This window comes from Danio rerio, chromosome 5 (genome assembly GCF_052040795.2).
Source record: "Danio rerio strain M-AB ecotype USA chromosome 5, GRCz13ab, whole genome shotgun sequence".
Taxonomy (NCBI): Eukaryota; Metazoa; Chordata; class Actinopteri; order Cypriniformes; family Danionidae; genus Danio; species Danio rerio.
Genome location: NC_141025.1, coordinates 8620001 through 8642500, shown reverse-complemented (window position 1 = coordinate 8642500; position 22500 = coordinate 8620001). Strand labels below are relative to the sequence as shown.

At 35.5% G+C, this 22500-nt stretch overlaps 2 protein-coding genes across 15 annotated transcripts in view; both read left to right on the top strand.

Moving 5' to 3' along the window:
- Positions 1-15971, top strand: part of opn4xb (opsin 4xb) — a 58832-nt gene extending 42861 nt beyond the window's left edge. For 3 of the 6 annotated variants that reach the window (XM_087252370.1, XM_087252371.1, XM_087252372.1), the window contains 4 exons: positions 289-396; positions 4765-4918; positions 6515-6622; positions 12793-15107. In XM_087252370.1, coding sequence (XP_087108496.1) covers positions 289-396; positions 4765-4918; positions 6515-6622; positions 12793-13005 — 583 coding nt within the window. In that variant the 3' untranslated portion in view covers positions 13006-15107. 6 annotated transcript variants of the gene reach the window in all.
- Positions 15972-22341: 6370 nt separating this feature from the next.
- pdlim5a (PDZ and LIM domain 5a) overlaps positions 22342-22500 on the top strand; it is a 134749-nt gene continuing 134590 nt past the window's right edge. For all 9 annotated transcript variants that reach the window (XM_087251670.1, XM_087251668.1, XM_087251669.1 and 6 more), the window contains exon 1: positions 22342-22385. The gene's annotated coding sequence lies outside the window, so the exon portion shown is untranslated. The remainder of the gene's footprint in view (positions 22386-22500) is intronic.

Genomic DNA, 22500 nt, shown 5'->3' with positions numbered 1-22500 from the left:
CATGTTTTGTGCATGTGCTTTGTGTGTATGTGTATTATGTGAGTGTGTTTGTGTGAGCATGTGCGCAAATGTGTGCATAAGTGTTGTGTGAATAGGTGCGTGTGTGTGCGTGTGTGTGTGTGTGTGTGTGTGTGTGTGTGTGTGTGTGTGTGTGTGTGTGCTCTGCACAGCTGTATGAAGTGCTCAGTGATTATGAAAGATAGTAATCTCTATGTTTCTGTCTGCAGCGCTGCACTTTCTGAATGACCTACATGTGTTGAGTTGAAGTGTGTGTCCTCTGTGTTTCAGGCATCAAGACGTTCTCACACCCTACTCAAAAACACTGCCAGCCGTCCTCGCCAAATCATCAGCCGTCTACAACCCCTTTATATACGCCATAATTCACAACAAATACAGGTGAACAGGTCTTACGCTTTCTATCTTAACCCTCTACTGTACGCATTATGATGGATCTATAAAATATCTGACTGTTTTTCTTGTCTTAGAAGGGCTGATTATCATGTGTACAACCAGAGGTGTAAAGAGTAGCTGAAAACAATACTTGAGTAAATGTACAGATACCTTACTGTTAAAATTACAAGTTACAAGTCACCAATTCCAATAAGACTTGAGTAAAAGAATTAAAGTATCTGATTTTAAAAGAACTTAAGTATTTTACTCATACTGAATGTAGGCTCAAAGAACACCGAAAAAGGTTTTATTTCCTAATATAGAAATTAAATTGAACACTTTAATGTTTCAAAATGGCAGAACAAAATAGGTAAGAAAAAAATAGAACAAAAAGTCTCAAACTCAAATGTTCAAAAAAGGCACAAACATTTTTTCCAAAAAAAAAAATAAATAAATAAAATAAATAGTAGTAAAACAAATTCAGAGCTGACTTTCATGTGATTAACGTCTCAAAGGGGGGCAATACTTTTATTTTGAGCAGTTTTTCAATTGATTAGGATGTTTTGTATTACTACTACTATTACTACTACTAGGATGTCTTTATTAAATTAAACAAAGAGGAGCAGTGTTATTTTTCAACTTAGTAAACTACATATCAATTCAATGAAAAATACATCACAAATTCACAGCTAAATGCACCTGAGGCAAATTGTAAAATTTCAGTGATACATTTATTCATGTTGCGCAAAAAAATTTAGCTAAAACATAGTCATGTCATGTCGCAGTGGTTTTTGTCATATCAGTCACTGTATTATAAATTCACTTAATTAACATTAAATTAACTAACCCAGGCTCATTGTGGAAACTTAGCCCCGCGGACGTTTCTGGAGGCCGCGAAATATGTCCCGGGAGGTACGTATTCGTGCAGTTTTTGTTTCCGCGAATCCGCGAAAGGCTGCTGTGCTACGCTTTTTCGCATCTCGAACGCCTCTCAGAAGCGCGTGTCGCTCGCGCCTGCGCTGTTCTCGCATGAAAAGCCACCGGAGGCCGCTGTCGAGCGACCGTCTGTCCGACTGACTGAATGACTTAACGATCGACTGGGCGGCCGGCCGATCGGCTGACCCAGCCACCCTCCTCCTCCTCCTTCCCTAAACCCAAGCGACGATTTACAAAAGCCGCCCAGAAAAGAAAAGCAAAAGTCCTCGTCCGATTTTAACCAAGTTTTCGGATTTCACTGCATTCAAGCCCCATCACGAACTTGTTCGCTTATATTTTTTATTCTGTTTTTCACCTTACCTGATTTCTGGAACTGCTCTTCGCCGGACTCGAACCTGGTTTCGTCGGGAAAGCCCTCCACACAGAGGTGAGCCATCACAGCAGGCAAGCATGAAGAAGAGGAGCGGCGTCACACCGCCCGGTAGCGTTCGCTCTAAAAAACGAAATGTGGCCTTATGTACCTCCGGCCACGTAAATTTCGGTCTCCAGAAACATCCGCGGGGCTACGTTTTCAGAATGAGCTTGGGTTGAAATTAACATTAAATAGACTCTTACCTCAATGTGTTTTCTCAAATTCTTAAAAGCACTTATTTTCGTGGTTTGTGGCAAACAAAGTAGACACTGCATCCTGTAAGAACCACTCTGCATATCGGCAAATGAAAACTTTTTATTCAGATAAGGCCATGGATGTTCATCAGGGTTTGCACTGCTTGATGTGCTGACTTCAGCTTCATCATTTGCTGCAGCCATGTTGCTAACTAAACACCTGGTATTAGGCAAGCTGCTAATTCAGGTTCACGTGATTTAGCTCATAAATAGCATACAGTACCTTCAGCACCCTGCAGATGGCCTCGTCCGCCCAACAAATCAGCCGTGGTACATAAAGATGCCAACCTGTCGCGCACAAGCACAATATAACGAGTAACAAGAGTCAAGTGTTGTCAAGAGTTCAAAATATAGTGGAGTAAAGAGTACATATATTCAGTCAAAAATGTTGTCAAGAAGAGAGTAAAAGTTGCTTATGTTTTTAATACTCAGTACAAGTACAAAGTAGCCAAAAAAATACTTAATTAAAGTAACAAAGTCCATTTACTTAAGTACTTTACACTACTGTATACAACCTAAAGTAAATATGAATATTTTATGAATATTTTTTGCAGTAAATGTTATAACAAATAAATAACAAGTGTATTAATAATTCCTTACATTTATATAGCGCTTTTCTAGGCACTCAAAGCGTTTTACACAATGGGGGGGAATCTCCTCATCCACCACCAGTGTGCAGCATCCACCTGGATGACGCAACGGCAGCCATTTTGCACCAGACCGCACACCACACACCAGCTGATTGGTGGAGAGGAGACAGAGTGATGAAGCCAATTATGATATAGGGAGGGTTAGGCGGTCATGATAGACAGGCCAGTGGACAAATTTGGCCAGGATGTTGGGGTGAAACCCCTACTCTTTTTTTGAAGAACATCTTTGGATTTTTAACGTCCACTAAGAGTCAGAACCTCGGTTTAACGTCTTTTTTGAAAGACGGCGCTCACTGATCAGTTTAGAGTCCCCGTCACTATACTGGGGCACTAGGACCCACGCAGACCGCAGGTTGGGCGCCCCCTGCTGGCCTCACTAACACCACTTCCGGCAGCAACTTAGCTTTCCCATGTGGTCTCCCATCCAGGCACTGACCGGGCTCAGCCCTGCTTGGCTTCAGTGGGTGATCATGTGAGAGTTGCAGAGAGCGAACTGCCGGTCTAGTATATCCAGATGCATCAGATAATGTTTATATATATTATACTATATACTAGTGTATGTGTGTGAATGAGTGTGTATGGATGTTTTCCCAGTACTGGGTTTCGGCTGGAAGGACATTTGATGTGTAAAACATATGCTGGATAAGTTGATGGTTCATTCCACTGTGGCTACCCCTGATAAGTAAGGGACTAAGCTGAAGGAAAATGAATGTATGAATTTTACCATGTGATTTGCCAACTGACCCAGCCGGGATTCAAACCAGCAACCTTCTTGCTGTGACGCGACAGTGCTAAACGTTGAGCCATTGTGGAAAACACAGTGACACAAAAATTTTTTTAATTCACTTTATTGCAATTAAATTCTAAACTAATCCTGATAAACTATGGATATTGTTAGAAAGGTCTAACTTTACTAAATACATGTTTTACTGTTGTTGTTTTTTATTATTAGGCTTTATTATTACTGTCCCCCTTAACCTGTAAGACCATTACATATAACCATAATATTTAGTCTAAAATTAAAGCAATCATGACAAAATATATATCATTTGAAAACTTAAAAATTCTAGTTTCCAAATCTGAAGAAGGATGTTTGCTGGATAGTAGCTATTTTGAGCAACAGCTATTTATTAATTTGTGACAAGGATACTTATAATAGTTATAAAGCATTACTTTGCTACAGCAATCCGTGTGTAAAAGCATATTTTAATGTGTTTTTAGTGGCTAAATTCAAATCAAATATCACCAAACTGCTCATAGCACATGGACACTACTGATTATTATTAGCAACCTGTACATATATTAATTTATTGTAAATCTCTGTTCATAGCTAATACAACCTGTATATAATGTTGATAGTACATCCATCTGTAAATATCACCATAGTTTTCTATAACTGCACTTTATAACTTACCTGTATCCTGCACTTGCTGCTATTGCACTGCTGGTTAGACCTAAACTGCATTTCCTTTCCTTGTACTTGTACATGTGTAATGACAATAAAGTTGAATCTAATCTAATACTACTTTAGAATTGGATGCCTACGTTTCAAATATCAAAAGTATGAAGACGTATGCTTCACACTCCTCAAAACATACACAGAAATAGGGGAAGCCCTCATACGCTCACCAATGTAAACTGAATGTCATCTCGTGGTCATGTTTGGTACTGCAGCCAAACCAAAATTTACAGAAAGCTTTTTTTTTGAGATATCAACTTGAAATTTGTAATATAAATTCATTCATTCCTTCATTTTCTTGTCGGCTTAGTCCCTTTATTAATCCGGGGTCGCCACAGCGGAGTGAACCGCCAACTTATACAGCAAGTTTTTACACAGCGGTTGCCCTTCCAGCCGCAATCCATCTCTGGGAAATGTAATATAATATGTTTAGCAATTTAGCTTTGATTTCCTGTCAAATATGGGCTAAAACAGGTTTTACGTAATATAATAAACTATACATTTATTGTGGTATTATTTGGATAAACTTAAAGGTGCATAATATTTCTAATGCTTTGTGTAAAATAGTGTTTTGTATAAATTAACTGGTTTGTTAAATTTTCTCACAGTTTTCCATCATCATGATGTTAATTCCTATGTTTTTTTCCTTTCTTTTTCTCTCAGAGCCACATTAGCAGAGAAGGTGCCAGGTCTGTCATGTTTGTCTCGCTCTCAGAAAGATGGTCTGTCCTCCTCCACCAACAGCGACGCCTCCGCTCAGGACTCCAGCGTCAGCAGACAGTCTTCTGTGTCCAAGAACAGACTCCACAGCACTATGGTACAATAGAAAACACCCTCTGTATGTGGCTTGAATCAAAAATAGTGTTGGAAGAAAAATAGTTTTCATTTAGGTTTTGCTAGTAACATTAACAAATAATTACAAAGAAGAGGCTTCTGTTTGAATTCAAAAACACATTGAATTAAAAAAAGCATGCAATATTTAGCAATATCTCTGACATTATCTTCAGCAGATACCAATAATATCCAGCTGCAGGCCCGCCGAACCACGCACGTTTTAGGCACACACAATCTAGGACACACGATTTAGGCAAACCAAATATGGTAACTCTTTAGCATTATCGCCACCTATTGAATTTCACAAATATGGTTTCCCATTTCAGTCATCATTATTATTATATCGTAACGATCATTGTAACATCTCTGCAGTTTCTGAACTCAAATTATGTAAATAAAAATAATTGGTTAAAGACACTTATGACTTTATTCATGTGTCCACATACACAAAGAAAACATTATAGACCGTCTACTTGTTGGATTAAGTGTAATAAACTAATTTAAGCTCTTAATATTTTCATACTTGGTTAAAATCACTTTGTTGTAAAATATAAAAAGCAAACAATAATATGTCACTTTAAAATAAATGATCCTGCTATAGTTAAACATTTAAACAATATATATAGTTATAAACTGATTATCTTAACTGATTATAATTATAAGTTTATATATAAACTACTGTCTTTTACTAAACTGCTTTTTACTAAATATATGTACTATATATATATATATATATATATATATATATATAGGAACAAATTAACTATTAATAATACAAAAAATCATAAGTATATATATATATATATATATATATATATATATATATATATATATATATATATATATATATATATATATATATATATATATTTACTTATTTATTTATTTATTAAATTATGTTGTATTGTTAATAGTTAATTTGTTCCTATTGCTAAATTTTGGTTTGAAAAAAAATGTATTGCTTACTATAAATTACTACAGTATTAAATGTGGGAAATCATTAGTTAAAAGGTTATTAAAATAAAAAATATTAATATAGTGTTATACATTTGTTACATGTAAAAAGATTTTTATTACATATAATGTATTATTGCCTATATTAACTTGCTATTATTTCCTTCATCATAAATTAATCCATTTTATAAATGGATTCAAATTAGATCGTTCAGCAAGGCCAGCAATCGAGTATCTGCCATATTAATGTCAGATAATAATGGCTGATCAGCTATAATGACTGATTAAAAACTGTTCAGTCTATTATATTGAATGGCGATCGGAAACAACGCTCCCCATTCGGAGCGTCTCAATCGCGATATTTGTGAAATAGAGTAAACACTATTGTTAATTGTGTACAATATTTATTTATCATATATATCAAAATATATCGATGACGATGTTCAAAAAGACGTTTATAACATTAACATCCGTCGTAACCAAATATGGTTTGCCTAGATCGTGTGTCTTAGATTGTGTGTGCCTAAAACGTGTGTGGTTCTGCGGGCCTGCAGCTGGATATATCTCACTGAAACAGCACAAAAGCTCTTATGTTGGACGGCTGCTTCTTTCTGTGTGATTGCAGGTAAAGGGAGAAGTGGAACTGGACCTGATGGAGAACAGGCCAAAATTGTCATTTAAAGGCTTTTCTAGACGGCGGCTTCTCAAACGCTCCTCGCTGCTTATAGAGAAGGTGAGGTTCAGTTAAAAACATAATTTGTTTTCCACTTATAAATTGGGAGGTTCCAAGATGGCGGCTTGAAGGAAGGTTGTGTGTAGTAAAGCGGTAGAGTCACGTTGTCGTATTTTATTTAAAAACTTTCAGTAGGTAACATTTTTACATGCGCAAACTCAGTATTCTACAGTTTAAGCATAGATGACTACTTTCTTTTTTCTTTTCTTTTTTTTTTATCAGAATATGCAAAAAGGTACATAAATTGCAACCCGGGCTCTGCGGACCGCGATTTACGTCCCGGGAGGTACGTATTCGAGCGGTTTTTGTTTTCGCGGATCCGCGAGAGGCCGCTGTGCGCGCTTTTTTGTGTCTTTGCCGTTTGCGCCCGCGCCGTTCTCACGCGAAAAGCCGCCGGATCGGCCGACTCGGCCGCCCTCCTCTTCCTCCTCTTCCTCCTCCTCCTTCCTTAAACCCGAGCGACGGTTCGCAAAAGCCGTCCAGAAAAAAAAAAAAGCAAAAGCCCTCGTCTTCGATTTCGACCGCGTTTTCGGATCCCGCCACGTTCTCGCCCTTATTTTTCGGATTCTGTTTTTCATCTTACCTGATTTCCGGAACCGCTGTTCCCCGGACTTGATCCCTGTCGTCGTCCCCGCGGTAGGCTCCTCCTCCTCCTCCGGGGCCTCCGCTCCGCCGACGCAACGCTGTGAGCTAAGCGGACAAACTGGTTGCACCGGGAAAGCCCTCCACTCGGAGGCGAGCCGTCGGCCGGCGAGCGCGAAGAGGAGGGGCGGAGCGGCGCTACACCGCCCCGCAGCGTTCGCTCGAAAAAAACTAAACGCAGCCTTACGTACCTCCGGCCACGTAAACCGCGGCCTCCAGAAACGTCCGCGGGGCTACGTTTCCAGAATGAGCTTGGGTTGATAAATTGGGATCATACAAATACAAAGAAACATCAAGAAAAAAAAACATGACAAAACAACAACAAAAAACAATATAGTCAGGTACTGTTTGGTGTGTGTGTGTGTGTGTGTGTGTGCGCGCGTGTGTGCGCGCGCGTGTGTGTGTGTGTGTGTGTGTGTGTCCATGTGAAGGTAACTTGGTGGACAGGTCAGATTACATACATAAGGAACAATATCAGCCAATAAATGAAGCAAGTATCGCAGATATAAGTAAAACAGATAAAAAGAAGCCAGTCAGAGGTAGGGAGTAACAACAATGCTTAGTAATGTATGATAGTAATAATGACAGTAGAAAGAAAGAAAGGACAACAGTAATAATAACTAACAATGATAATAAATCACAAGTACTACACCAACTATTACTACAGAAAGTTACTTATATTACAACTACTACTGTTGCTACTACAGCCACAACCACGACTATTACTACTATAATGTCTACTAATACTACCACAACAATGACTACCACTACTGATACTACTACAGAGTCTGCTACAACTAATACAACAACATCTACTACTACTATTACTACTACTACTACCACCATCACTGCTACTACAACATCTACATAAACGACATCCACTACTACTACTGCTACAATGACACCTTTACTACATCTGCTACCACTATACCAATGACATCAACTACTACAGGAACTACTACTTCAATAAATCACAATTACAATCAAAACTACTACAATGACTACTACTACAACTACAACTACTACTACAACTACAACTACAACAACAACTACTGCAACCTTAATAATGATAATGGTATTAATACTTATTATAATGATAATGAAAAGATAGCAGGAGGATAATAATAATAATATTAATAATAATGATAACAAAAGTAAAAGTAATACCATTAACGATAAAAGTGACAAGGGGAGTGGAGGACAAGTCAGAGAGAGGACAAGTAATAATAATAATAACAATAAATAATAATAATAATAATAATAATAGTAGTAGTAGTAAGTAAAAGATGAAAGAGATGGAAAGGAAAAAAAACTGAAAAAGAATAGGAGTAGAAGAAAAGGAAAGAAACAAAGAGTCAAAAAATAAAGTTCAGCAATTAAAGAGAATGAGAATAAAAAATAAAATAAATAAATAAACATTACTATTTTAATGACAATTACTAGCTATCTAAAGTAATGACTACTTTCTGAGGCAATCGGAAAATATGCCACATAAAAAAACGCAGTTCACCAGCCGTGAAGACGAGCTCATCCACAAACACACTGTCGGACAGGGTAGCGGAGATTACAGCTAATATCTCTAAACTCATAGATGATAAAATTACAAAAATTTTAAATTACAAACAAGGGCGGACGACCTTGAAAACAGGGGCAGACGGAAGAATCTCCATATTGTCGGATTACCTGGGGGTATAGAAGGTAAAAATCCAACGTGATTCTTCGATTCATGGCTTCCTAAGACCCTCGCCATTACGACAAAAGAGGGCCGAATAAAGTTAGAGCACACCGGTCCCTCGCTCCGAAAACCCTGCCACACAATGACCATGTCCCATCCTGATAGGATTTCACAATTTCAGAGACAAACAACGTGTGTTAAATGCTTCATGGGAGCTGGGATCAAGTGGTTCTCCTTTAATATTCGGAGACATCACAGTGATGATTTTTCAAGATTTCTCCACATTCGATCTCCGTAAACGCAGGAGGTTCGATGAAGTCAAGAAACGCCTAAAGTCCATATGCGCGGAATGCAGGCAAATTTACCCTGTTCTCCTCAAGGTAAACTTTTGTGGCTCGGTGAAGGTGTTTCATGACCCAGCTGCTGTTGTGGCATTTGTAGATTCGATGAATGCAACATCTACCGATAGTACCTGAATCACCTGATGGGAGACCACCTGCCTGATGGTCACCCAACTCACACCACATGTCTCTTAAGCAGGTCGCACACCAGAAGTGCCGCTCGGCGCCGCAACACGGCGCGTACATGACAGATTAAAGTATCGCACACCAGACGCGCACATTCGAATGATATTTAACATGAAACTAATCAGATGGCGCTCTGTGGCGCGGCTGAAAAATGAACTGCGTCCTGAGCCGTCGCCGGGCGCCGCCGACAGCCGCCGACTTGCGGCGCCGGTGTGTGTATCCTGATAGAAACCCATGTTTAGAATTCTAAAATGCAGCGGTGCGCCGCCGAGCGGCGCTTCTGGTGTGCGACCTGCTTCAGACACTCACACACTAATGTGAAGGCAGACGTTGCGAATTTAACTGGGTATTTGGGAAATATTGGTCAATAAGGCGTACTGTTCGGTTTGTTAAACCATGCTGATGTTAATCCGCTTGTTAAGTGTGACGTCACTCAAAGCGGCTTCCGGGTCAAAGCGCTCTATTCAACTGTAAGGGGAGACTCATCAAATGGTAATAATAAACGTTTCCGAAGCGATTTAATACTACCGAAAATCACGATCGCAATATATATGTCCATGCCTAATATCCGATGGCCAGAAAGTGATAAATTTTTTTAGAAATTGTTAAAACTTTGATATTTGTTATGCAGCAAGCCCAGATATTGTTCTGTACACTATGACTTTATATAAAATTTACTTTAATGTGTGATATGAATTAAAAGTGATCATAAACGAATGATTTCTCAACTCAAATGAGTGGCCTGGAAACAGTATTACAAACGTCACCAACATGCCACCACCTAACAAGTGGAAAGCGGCACTACCGCTCAATATTTAGGATGGAGTTTTCTTAGTAGTTAAGGGGCCTCTTCTTCACAGTAATGAGAGTTAGTGTGGAATATTGTTGATGTTTAAAGGGCTATGACCCCCCCCCTCTTTCGGTTAAAGTCTACTTCAGAATTTTTTCAAAAGATGCATGATTAATGGGCATGGAGCTCCGCGAGCATCGGGCAGGAGTGGGCGGGGCCAGCAGGGTAGAAGGGGAGCGAATAACTGCACAAGCAGTTGTACAAAAGCAGGGGAGGAGGTGTGTTTCTGGGCACGGATTAGATCAAATTTAACAGGGAGGGTGGATAGTACATTTCTGTACACACAAACACAAGCGTTTTGTCAGGAATGCCAGTGCGATCACTGATCCATCAATGTAGAAAAGTGATGTAAATTTTAAATTTTCGTAATTAAAAAAAAATTTGCATACTAACATCCAGGAAAACTCCCGATCATAGATATATGTGTATATGTGTATATCTCTGGCTTTGGATGGCCACAGCCCTCCACTGTACCTTGGTCCCGCATTCATTTCAAAGGAGCGCTACCCTGTTCCAAAATGGCGGCTCTATTGACGCATTCCTTTCAATAGACAACAACAGGGAAGGCGACATCTAATGTATATATCTATGATAAATCATTATAGACAGATCTTTTGTGAGCTCAGAGGGTGTTAATTGTGGATGCTTCTGCTAAAGTCATCAGCAAACACTTCTTTTTAAAATGTGCATCACATGGTAAATCACAGGAGGTGTGTCGAACAATGTGTGTTCTACGTGATGTTAATACACTCAATTTTCATCTCTAACTCATATTCATGACACTGACTTTGTAGAAATGTTAATACTGTCATCCTTTTAAAAAAATTGTTTATGCTACATATGTCATGTGTATACTTATGTATATTTGATAACTGAGACGATTCCTCTTTTTGTTTTTTGAGGGGGTGGGATAGGGCTAATGTAAATTATTTTGTATTGTATTTATTATTATTTTTGTATTATTATTTGTATTGTACTGTGTTTGTTAAAAATCTTATAAAAATGGTAAATAAAATAAAATATTACAAAAAAAAGATTAATTGGAGCTTAGCAGACACCCACCTCTCCCATGCGCAACCAGTGCAGAAAGGGAAGAGGCGGGTGCAAAACAGGAAATTAAACAGCGTGAGCTCCCTTCGAAATTTAAAGGAAAAGACAAACTAACAAACACCTCAGGTACACTTACTAACACATTAGATAAAATACATATTTTGTGTAATTCTATACTTATATAGCGAATTATAATTTTCATACCTGTTACAAAAGCAGGGGAGGAGGTGTGTTTCTGGGCACGGATTAGATCAAATTTAACAGGGAGGGTGTGCAGTACATTTCTGTACACACAAACACAAGCGTTTTGTCAGGAATGCCAGTGCGATCACTGATCCATCAATGTAGAAAAGTGATGTAAATTTAAAATTTTCGTAATTAAAAAAAAATAATTTGCATACTAACATCCAGGAAAACTCCCGATCATAGAAATATGTGTATATGTGTATATCTCTGGCTTTGGATGGCCACAGCCCTCCACTGTACCTTGGTCCCGCATTCATTTCAAAGGAGCGCTACCCTGTTCCAAAATGGCGGCTCTATTGACGCATTCCTTCCAATAGACAACAACAGGGGAGGCGACATCTAATGTATATATCTATGATAAATCATTATAGACAGATCTTTTGTGAGCTCCGAGGGTGTTAATCAATTGTGGATGCTTCTGCTAAAGTCATCAGCAAACACTTCTTTTTAAAATGTGCATCACATGGTAAATCACAGGAGGTGTGTCGAACAATGTGTGTTCTACGTGATGTTAATACACTCATGTGATGTTAATACACTCATGTGATGTATAGAGCTATGGAAAAAAATATGAGAGATTGCTTAAAAATCCCCAGTTTCTCTGGATTCACAATTTGAGTTTGTTGTGTTTAATTTGTGTTGGTTCTGTGTTTGAGAAAAACTTTAATTTTCTGCATAAATATAATTTATTAATAATCTTCTACATGGTTGGCACGCTGGCTCAGTGGTTGGCACTGTTGCCTCACAGCAAGAAGGTCGCTGATTCGAGTCCCGGCTGGGTCAGTTGGCATTTCTGTGTGGAGTTTGCATGTTCTCCCTGTGTTGGTGTAGATTTCCTCCGGATGCTCCGGTTTCTCCCACAGTCCAAACACGTGTGCTATACTGTAGGTGAATTGAATAAACTAAACTGGCCGTAGTGTAAGAGTGTGAATAAATGTGTATGGATGTTTTCCAGTACTGGGTTGCAGCTGGAAGGGCATCTGCTGTGTAACTAAGCCGAAGGAAAGTGAATGAATGAATGAATCTTCTACATAAAAATAAAATAATTTATTCTGTAAACTACTTATGACTTTGTGTGTGTGTGTGTGTGTGTGTGTGTGTGTGTGTGTGTGTGTGTGTGTGTGTGTGTGTGCGTGTGCGTGTGCGTGCGTGTGTGTGCGTGTGTTGTGTGTGTTTACAGCCTCCAGTGCAGATGAAGGAGTCTCTCAGTCTCTGTGAGCGAGATCTGGTCTCGGGCTCCTTCTCCATCGCAGCCGCACCGATGGTCATGTCCAGCAAGCAGAAGAGCAGGAGTGCAGATCTGATCCACAGCTCAGGAGACTCACAAAACCCCATGCAGAAGCTTCTGTCCATCAGTCAACTCCAGCAGATTCATGAAGGAGAGGCCAGCTGATCAATAAACAAGCGTACAGGCTTTCATCCAGTGCAAAGGAGAGACGAGGAGTGCTTTAGAGGTGCGGATTTTGTGTGCGATGGTCAAACGTTGACAACTGAGGTTAATTATTGGAGCCTTTTTTATTTTTGTAAAATTAAATGAGGTTGTTTTTTATTCGAAATTCCTATATTTTCCTTTTGTTCCCACAAAATTAGGTCACACTTTACAATAAGTTTCCATTAGTAAATATTAGTAACGCGTTCACTAACATACAGTTCATAGTGTAGCGTGAACTAATAAGGGCGGCACAGTGGCTCAGTGGTTAGGACTATCGCCTCACAGTAAGAGGGATGCTTGTTCGAGTCCCGGCTGGGCCAGTTGGCATTACTGTGTGGAATTTGCATGTTCTCCTCATCAGGGGCGCCAAAGTGAGGACTATTCTGAGAGCCCACACTGTTTTGGGGCCCCCTGAGATACTACAAGAGTGTACAGCATTTATTAATGATAGTTTAACATTTACTAATGCATTATTAAAATACAAATTAATGAACTGTGAGGTAAAGTCAAATGTAATAAACTACTTTGTTTTCATAAACTAACATTAACAAAGATATATTGAGGATAAATATTGTAATAAATGTATTGGTTATTGTTTTTTTGTGTTAGTGAATACACTGACTAACATTGACTAATGCCATTTTACTGTAAAGTGTTACTGAAAATTCTATATTGACAACATTTTTAATGCAAATATGGGTTTAATGGTGTTATATAAATACGTCGTTGATAAAAAAAAAACACACAGTTTGACACAAATATTTAACAAAAAATCATTTTATTATTTAGGAAATTATAAATTGTTTGTTTTAATTACAGAGAATATAAACCGATTTGTTCTTGATGTGAACATTTTGTTACGTTCATTCATGACTTTTTTTTTTATTACAAATCATATATTGGAAACATTGTTTTAAATGAAAATATGTTATATGTTGTTACAAAATACACTTTGACCAAAAATCAATCACTTTGACACAAAGCTGTAACAAAAATTAATTTTATTAACAAAGTTAAACCTATTTGTAATTTTTAATTAAAAACTTTTTTAAAAATTTGTTTATTGAAACAAACAAATTTTGTCAAATTAATTCATACAATTATGCTTATTATAGCTTATTTGAATTACAGATCATATATTAAAACTTTGTGTCAATATTGGAATTTTTTAAATGAAAATATGGGTTTAATGGTGTTATAAAAATATGCTTTGACCAAAAACCGAACATTTTGACACAAATATTTAACAAAAAATCATTTTATTGACATTTCTGTTTTAAAAAATACATATGAAATGTTTGTTTTGATTAAACATAAACCTATTTGTACTTTAACAAATTGAAAATATTTCTTATTGACAGTTTTTGTCAAAATAAATTATATAATTTTAATAGAAAAGTTAAATTTGTTTATTGAAACTCATTTTATTGACACATTTTGGCAATTTATTTCATGAAATAGCTTTTGTTTTAATTACAGATCATATATTAAACACATTTTAAAAATAAAATTGTATTAAATTATATAATAAAATATGCTTTAAACCAAAAATTACACATTTTGACACAAATATTTAACAGAAATAGCTATTTTAATAACATTTATTGACAGTTTTGCTTAAATAGGTTAGATAATTTAATTTAAAAAATTCTAATTTGATTATTGAAACTGGTTTTTATTGACAAATTTTGTCAAGTTAATTCATGAAATAGATTATTTGAATTACAGATCATATATTGAAACTTTTTGTCAAAAATGTATATATTAGAATTTTTTAATGAAAATATGGGTCTAATGGTGTTATAAAAATATGCTTTGACCATAAATCAAACATTTTGACACAAATAGGTAACAAAAAAATAATTTTACCATTTCTGTTTAAAAATATGTAAATATGAAATGTTTGTTTTGATTAAACATAAACCTATTTGTACTTTAACAAATTGAAAATATTTCTTATTGACAGTTTTTGTCAAAATAAATTATATAATTTTAATTTAAAAAAGTCAAATTTGTTTATTGAAGCTTGTTTTATTGACACATTTTGTAAAAAAAAAAAAAAACATCATACAGATCATATATTAAACACATTTTTAAAACTAAATTGTGTTTAATGATGTAATAAAATATGCTTTAAACCAAAAATGACACAAATATTTAACAGAAAAAAGTATTTTAATAACATTTATTGACAGTTTTGCCTAAAGAAATTATATAATTTAATTTTTAAAAATCTAATTTGTTTATTGAAAGATGTTTTCATTGACAAATTTTGTCAAGTTAATTCATAAAAAAATATTGTTTTAATTACAGATCATATATTTCCATTTCTTGAAATTCAATTGAATTCAAGTTGATTTGTACTGTATAGTGCTTCTCACAATGATTAATGTTCCAAAGCGGGTTTAAAAAAGATGCACATTATTACATTACAATCAAAATTACATTTCAGAATGTGCTTTATTTTTGGCAAAATTGTTCTTAATGATTGTTGTTAGTCAAAGGAAATTAAACGACTTTTTTCAATCATATATATATTACTTTCCTTTTGACAACATTGTATATTGACGATTGTTTTATGTACACTTTTTGTGTCAAAAGAAATGGTACTGTAAGTTTTTTATTATAAACATTTTTAAGATAAAATCATATCTTCCTTTTGACAAAATCGCTTTTTAAAAGTTGTTTTATTACTAATTGTTGTCAAAGGAAATTATGAACGTGTGTTTTGATTAAGCACATTATATTTGTTTTCGCGTTGACAAAATTGTTTAACATTTTTGTCTAAAAAAATGTATATAGAACACATAAATATAGATATAAATATATATTGTACTTTACGCCTTTGTACACATGACCTCATTTGAGAAATTTCTGCAAAAGTGTTTATATGTGTTGTAAGAGAAAAAATAAATGATAAATAAATGTAGTTTTTGTCTTTTTTTTTTTTTTATATTTTGGTTCAGTGATTTGCAGACTTTAAGCACTTTGTAAATATCTATATTTATACAACAAACAAATATATATTTCTTATATTTATATCCTATAATTATACATAAATTTTTATTCACTATATATACAACAAACACACACACACAGTACAAGTCAACCAGGAATGTCTACCAGTTGGCACTGACAGTCTTTTTTGTGAGTGTCTGTGTGTATATTCACCAGAAAAAATAAACTTATAGAGGTTTGCAACTGCTTGTAGGAGTAAATTTGAGCAAGAATACTTATTTATTTTTTTAAATAGAACAAAAATAGATTGCCTTATTACAATGTTTTGTTTTATAGGGTGCTTTCACACCTGCCATATTTAGTTTCTTTGAATCACTCTCGTTTTCCCTCTTGGTGCGGTTCGTTTGGGCAGGTGTGAATGCTATTGTATATAATTCCTATGAATATTTTCATATTAGTCAATAATATTACTGTAAATTATTTAAAAACTGAATAAATATAGATTTACACACATTTACACAAGTAAATAACCAGAATCAATGATGGGCAAAGAATCTGCACGCGTAGATTCTGTGTAGGCCTAGTCATGTTGTCAGTATAACAGTGTACTCTGGAGGGGTGTTCTGATGTAAACTGTGGCTAATTTATTTATTTATTTTGCTGTTTGTACTGTAATTTGTTGCCAGATCATGTCGTTGTGATATAGAAAGGAAAAGACAGCACTACATAGGACAAAGAAAAAAACAAAACAAAGGAAGAAATGTGAACATAGGACACATGGTGGAGTCTTGTTTTAAGCATGCTGTAATACAACCCCTTTTAAAAAAGCCCAATCTGGATTCATCTGATTTAAAAAACTATCGACCAATTTCAAAATTGTCTTTTCAGTCCAAAATCTTAGAGAGAGTTGTCTTTCAACAGCTTTCTACTCACTTAATTGGAAATGACATTCTTGATAAATTTCAATCTGGTTTTAGGACACTGCATGGCACTGAGACAGCTCTCCTTAAAGTGTCTAATGATATTTTTCTGACTGTTGATTCTGGAAAATGCGCACTTCTGATTTTACTAGACCTGACTGAAGCATTTGACACAATACATCGCAATATTTTGACCGAGCATTTAAGATTGTGGGCTGGAATTTAAGGAAATGTTTTGAATTGGTTTAGTTCTTATCTCTTAGGGAGAACCTTTTCTGTTGAATTGGTAAATTTTTCTTCCTCATCTGTACGTATGGAGTGTGGTGTCCCCCAAGGTTCAATTTTGGGCCCAGCTCTTTTCTCCATCTACATGCTTCCCTTGGCTGCTATTTGTAAGAAGAATTATTATTGTTGTTGTTATTATTATTATTATTGTTATTATTATTATTATTATTATTAATAAGTTGTAATTATCGTTTCTTTATTTAAATGGCCAAATTGTGACTGAGGACAGTTGAATGTGCTGGCCAGTTTTTTTTTTTTTTGTTTTTGTTTTTTTGTCTAATAAATGATAGTGGGCTAGTTTTTTTTTTTTTTACTTAAAAACTTAGATTATTTTTTTTCCTAATGATATGTGATGTAATAAATTTTTATTTTAAAAATGTGTTTAATTTTTTTTATTGCAATATTTTAGGAAATATTTTAGTACATCAAAAAGTGTGGTTATGATATCTGACTAGTTAATCCAGCAAAAAAAAAAAAAAAATTAAAATCACTTAAATGCTGTGTTTAAATCTCATAGTTAAAGAGAAACTGAGGCGTATAACTGCAAAAAGGTCCACTTTTTGAGAAAAAAAGAAACTCTCACCTGGCTGGCTACGGGCCTGCTATATGTGTTTTCATCATCCACCCAGCAGAGGGCGCGTCCGTATCTGTCATCATCCGCACACAAGTACAATTTTACAGCTGAAATACCAAGTAAATAACTGAGCAGCATAACCTAGCGTTGTAAATATCCAATTATTTCTTTAACCAGTCAAACTTTTCCCAATTTTTTATTAACAACAACTACAGAATTATACAATAAGATGCAAATCATATATGCCAGAGTGTACATAAAAACATTCAGTAATTCAAATTCTTTTGTTTCTTAAGAATATTTCATGTCTGCTTTACTTTTTATCAACAATGTTCTGCAAACTTGTGCAGTAGTCCTTAGTCTCTTAAAGGAAGTGAACAAAATTTGGATTTGATCCAGTCCATTTTTTGTATGTATATGAAACTTTTCCATAATAATAAAAAGTTGAACAAGAAAGGTACGTTTTTACATATATTAACATAATAAATGCAAATATCAAAATGTTGTCACTTGAATACAATATTTGTTTCCCTTCTAAGAAAATTTTCCATATCCACCCAGAAAATCCTAGTATATGTAATTCTTCAAATACGGGCACTTTTATGTCCTTTGATATATATATATATATATATATATATATATATATATATATATATATATATATATATATATATATATATATATATATATATAATTCTTTCAAATTCCTCTTTCTTTGTCAAACTAACAATAATACCTAGTTTTAAAAAATTACCAGCTTTCTATCATATTTATTTTTCTATTTTTCTATTTATATTTTCATATTATTCATCCTCATTTTAGGCAAGATAAGGCAAGTTTATTTATATAGCACATTTCATACACAGTGGCAATTCAAAGTGCTTTACATAGACAAGAATAAAAGAAACAAGTAAAATATAAAAAATAAAAACAAACAATAAAAATGAGTTTAAAAAAAGCATAAAAACAGGTAAAATGTGATATAAAAGAATGAAGAAGAAGAGAAAAACATAATAGTGCAATCTGTCGGACGCAGCACAGTGCTCATTCAGTAAAGGCACAGCTAAACAGATGTGTTTTTAGTCTTGATGTGAATGTGCCTAATGTTGGAGCACATCTGATCATTTCTGGAAGCTGATTCCAGCAGCGAGGGGCATAGTTGCTGAAAGCTGATTCACCCTGCTTTGACTGAACCCTTGGAACTTCTAGTTTATAAGATCCTAAAGATCTGAGTGATCTGTTAGGTTTGTATTCAGTGAGCATATCTGTAATGTATTTAGGTCCTAGGCCATTTAGTGATTTATAGACAAGTAATAATACTTTAAAGTCTATTCTGAATGTAACTGAATGTAACTTAAATAAGAAGAGAAATTGTTCATATTTAACGTTTTGTCCTTCAAGAGTTCACACTTATCTGATAATCAGTAAAGCGTAATTAGCATGCTGTCCCGGAAGAGAGCCCTGAGCCTGTAATATCCTCGAGCCCGGGGCTCCCTCCGGTAAACTATATTTGTATAATAAATAGAGCATGAACTCGTATATTGTATAAACACTTGAGTGATTTTGAAATTTTAGGTGTCAAATCACTGGTTTCACCTTGTCGCACACCCAGAGTTTTAAACTTCAACAATGAAAATAACATTTTAAAATATTATTTATCTGGTAACTATCAATGTATCTTAATAAAGCACTAGTGAAATAATTGAAATATTTTATAGTTATTAATGTGAGACTATCAATATGATTTTTGGTTAAAAAAAAAATAAATAAAATATAGCTGTTGCACAGTATCAGAGTTATTTCCACCACAACACTGTAAGGTCGCTTTAAAAAGTTTGTGTGAAAGATTATTGAGGGGGTTTCTATGAAAATGAACAGTGCCATCTGAGAACATGTTCAAGATGCAGGGAATTCACATTTTTATCAACAGCACTTGAAGAAAAATCAAGGTAAATACAGCTTGATAAGGAAATACATTTATTCTACGTCATTTCCAAACATGTTGTACCTTTAAAGATGTTTTTAAAAACCAAACAAAATTAAGGGAAATAAGATACATGAAAGACTGTTATCAATTGAAAGCTAATCTGTGAAGCTGTTTTTCATTTTTTAACAATAAACTGTAGAAATGTCATTTCCATGACCACACACACACTTTTAGAAAGTAATTTAAAAGTTCTCATCACACAATAAGTGTATTTACAATATATGAGTTCATGCTCTATTTATTATACAAATATAGTTTACAGGAGGGAGCCCCAGGCTTGAGGATATTACAGGCTCAGGGCTCTCTTCCGGGACAGCATGCCAATTACGCTTTACTGATTATCAGCTAAGTGTGAACTCTTGAAGGACAAAATGTTAAATATGAACAATTTCTCTTCTTATTTAAGTTTGTCCTCTTACAGATCTTAAAACTGGGCAAATTGTGTAAACTAATGAGGCTATGTTATTTTAATTTTGAACAAGTTTTATTTTTTTTTACTCAACTTCACGAGGCTAAAAGTGCCCGTAGTCGAAGAACTGCCCACTGCCCGTTCTTTTTCCATGCAACAAAAATCACAGGAATAATCAATATCCAAATTAAATATCTCATTAAGTAAATAGCATAAACTATCCTCTCACTGTAAAGTGTCTTCATATCAGTAATCTGCGCCCCAGAGAGTTTAGCTTTATTTAAATCTCATTGATTCGTGATCAGTCTCTCTGCTGTTTTGTGAGTGTATCGATAGCCCTGAGCAGAAAGGCTAATCACTCACACTGCTCTTTCTACATTTAGCTAATAGATGAGAGTTTGAGCCAGAGCACTTTATTGATCCTCCTTCTTAGTACAGACGCTAATAATAGCTTCTTTATGCATCCCCGTGCTCTGTGTGTTTATACTATGCCCTGTTTAGCAGCCATTAGCATCAACGCGCATGCTTTTAGACGGTCTATATGGGCTTTCATCCTTCGTCAAGCACTGTTAAAAAGTTTTTGTTGGCAATAGAGGTGAAGGTCAAGGCCTTTTCAAATGATGCTCAACAGTGCAAGGAATTTTTCACAGTATTTCCGAATATTTTTTCTTCTGGAGATAGTCTTATTTGTTTTATTTCGGCTAAAATAAAACCATTTTAAGGTCAATATTATTAGCCCACTTAAGCATTATATTTTTTTCTATTGTCTACAGAACAAACCACCAACCACAATGACTTACTTAATTACTCTTACTTGCCTAATTAACCTATAGTTAAGCCTTTAAATGTCACTTTAAGCTGAATACTAGCATTCAAATCAATTCACCTTTATTTGTATAGCACTTTTACAATGTAGATTGTGTCAAAGCAGCTTCACATAGAAGATCATAGTAAACTGGAACAGTTCAGTTTTCAGTGTTTAAGTTCAGTTCAGTTTAGCTCAGTTCAGTGTGGTTTAATAATCACTACTGAGAGTCCAAACACTGAAGAGCAAATCCATCGATGCGCAGCTCTACAGATCCCCAACCATGCAAGCTAGTGGCGACAGCGGCGAGGAAAAAAACTTCACCAACTGGCGAAAGTGAAGAAAAAAAAAAACCTTGAGAGAAACCAGCTCAGTTGGGCACGACCATTTCAATTTCTCCGCTAGTCAAACATCTTGTGCAGAGCTGCAGTCTCAGCAGTGGAGGCCTGAAGCTGGACCTCAGCGAAGACTCGTCTGTCACTGGAACGTCAGGAATCAGTCTCATGCTCTCCACTCCTCCATGACCACCACAGCAGCTGATCAGGATACGGCCTGGTCCAGGATTATAGAAACCGTGGCATCACCTCGTCGCTGGTCTTGGATCGAATCAGTGACTCTGCATAGTCTGAGGGCCTCAGGATGAGAATCCCCAGGTTGATATAGAGAATAAAGAGAATAATTAGCGTAGCTGCTGTTCATAGTGTAGATAAACGTGATGCAGAAACCTGCGTGGAGAACATTCATGTATCATACCGCTAAGTGATGCACTGAGTGTTTGCTTTACTAAACAGATAGGAGCACCTGGAGGAAACCCACGCGAACGCAGGAAAAACATGCAAACTCCACATAGAAACGCCAACTGAGCTGAGGATCGACCCAGCGACCTTCTTGCTGTGAGGTGAACGTGCTACCCACTGCGCCACTGCGTCGCCCTTGTAAATTATTTAAAAATATATATTTGTTATAAAAATTAATATAGATTTTTTTATTTAGTTATTAATTTTGCAACGGCAGAAATTATAACTACTTGTTTTAAAATTAAATATATACCATTATTATTATTATTTTTTTTTAAACCAAATATTTGAATTTTGTTATTATTTAGGCTATTTAGAAAATGCACTTCAACTCTACCTCAATTGTTTTTAAATCATTTAGGCCTAGTTTATTGCATTGAAAACACATTGGCTACAAAATAATAGCACAAAATCTTATAAGCCTTAATGTCCATACAAAGTATGAAGGGTGACTCGGGGAAAGCCTTTTTGGGAATGATTTTAAGTAATTCAGGTCCAGCCCATTATTGATGACGTCAACGGCGGAGAGTCCATCACCATCACACAGCCGCGCAACTGAAACACACGCGCCTCATCCGACAGACCTTCTCACACACACAAACACAGGTGAGAGAGGAATTCATCACATTATAGCAGAGAGGAGAGCTTGTGAACTGTAGCAGGAGCTCGCATATGTCACTACAATGTTTTTTTTTAGCGGATTTCAGTCGAATGCTTTTTA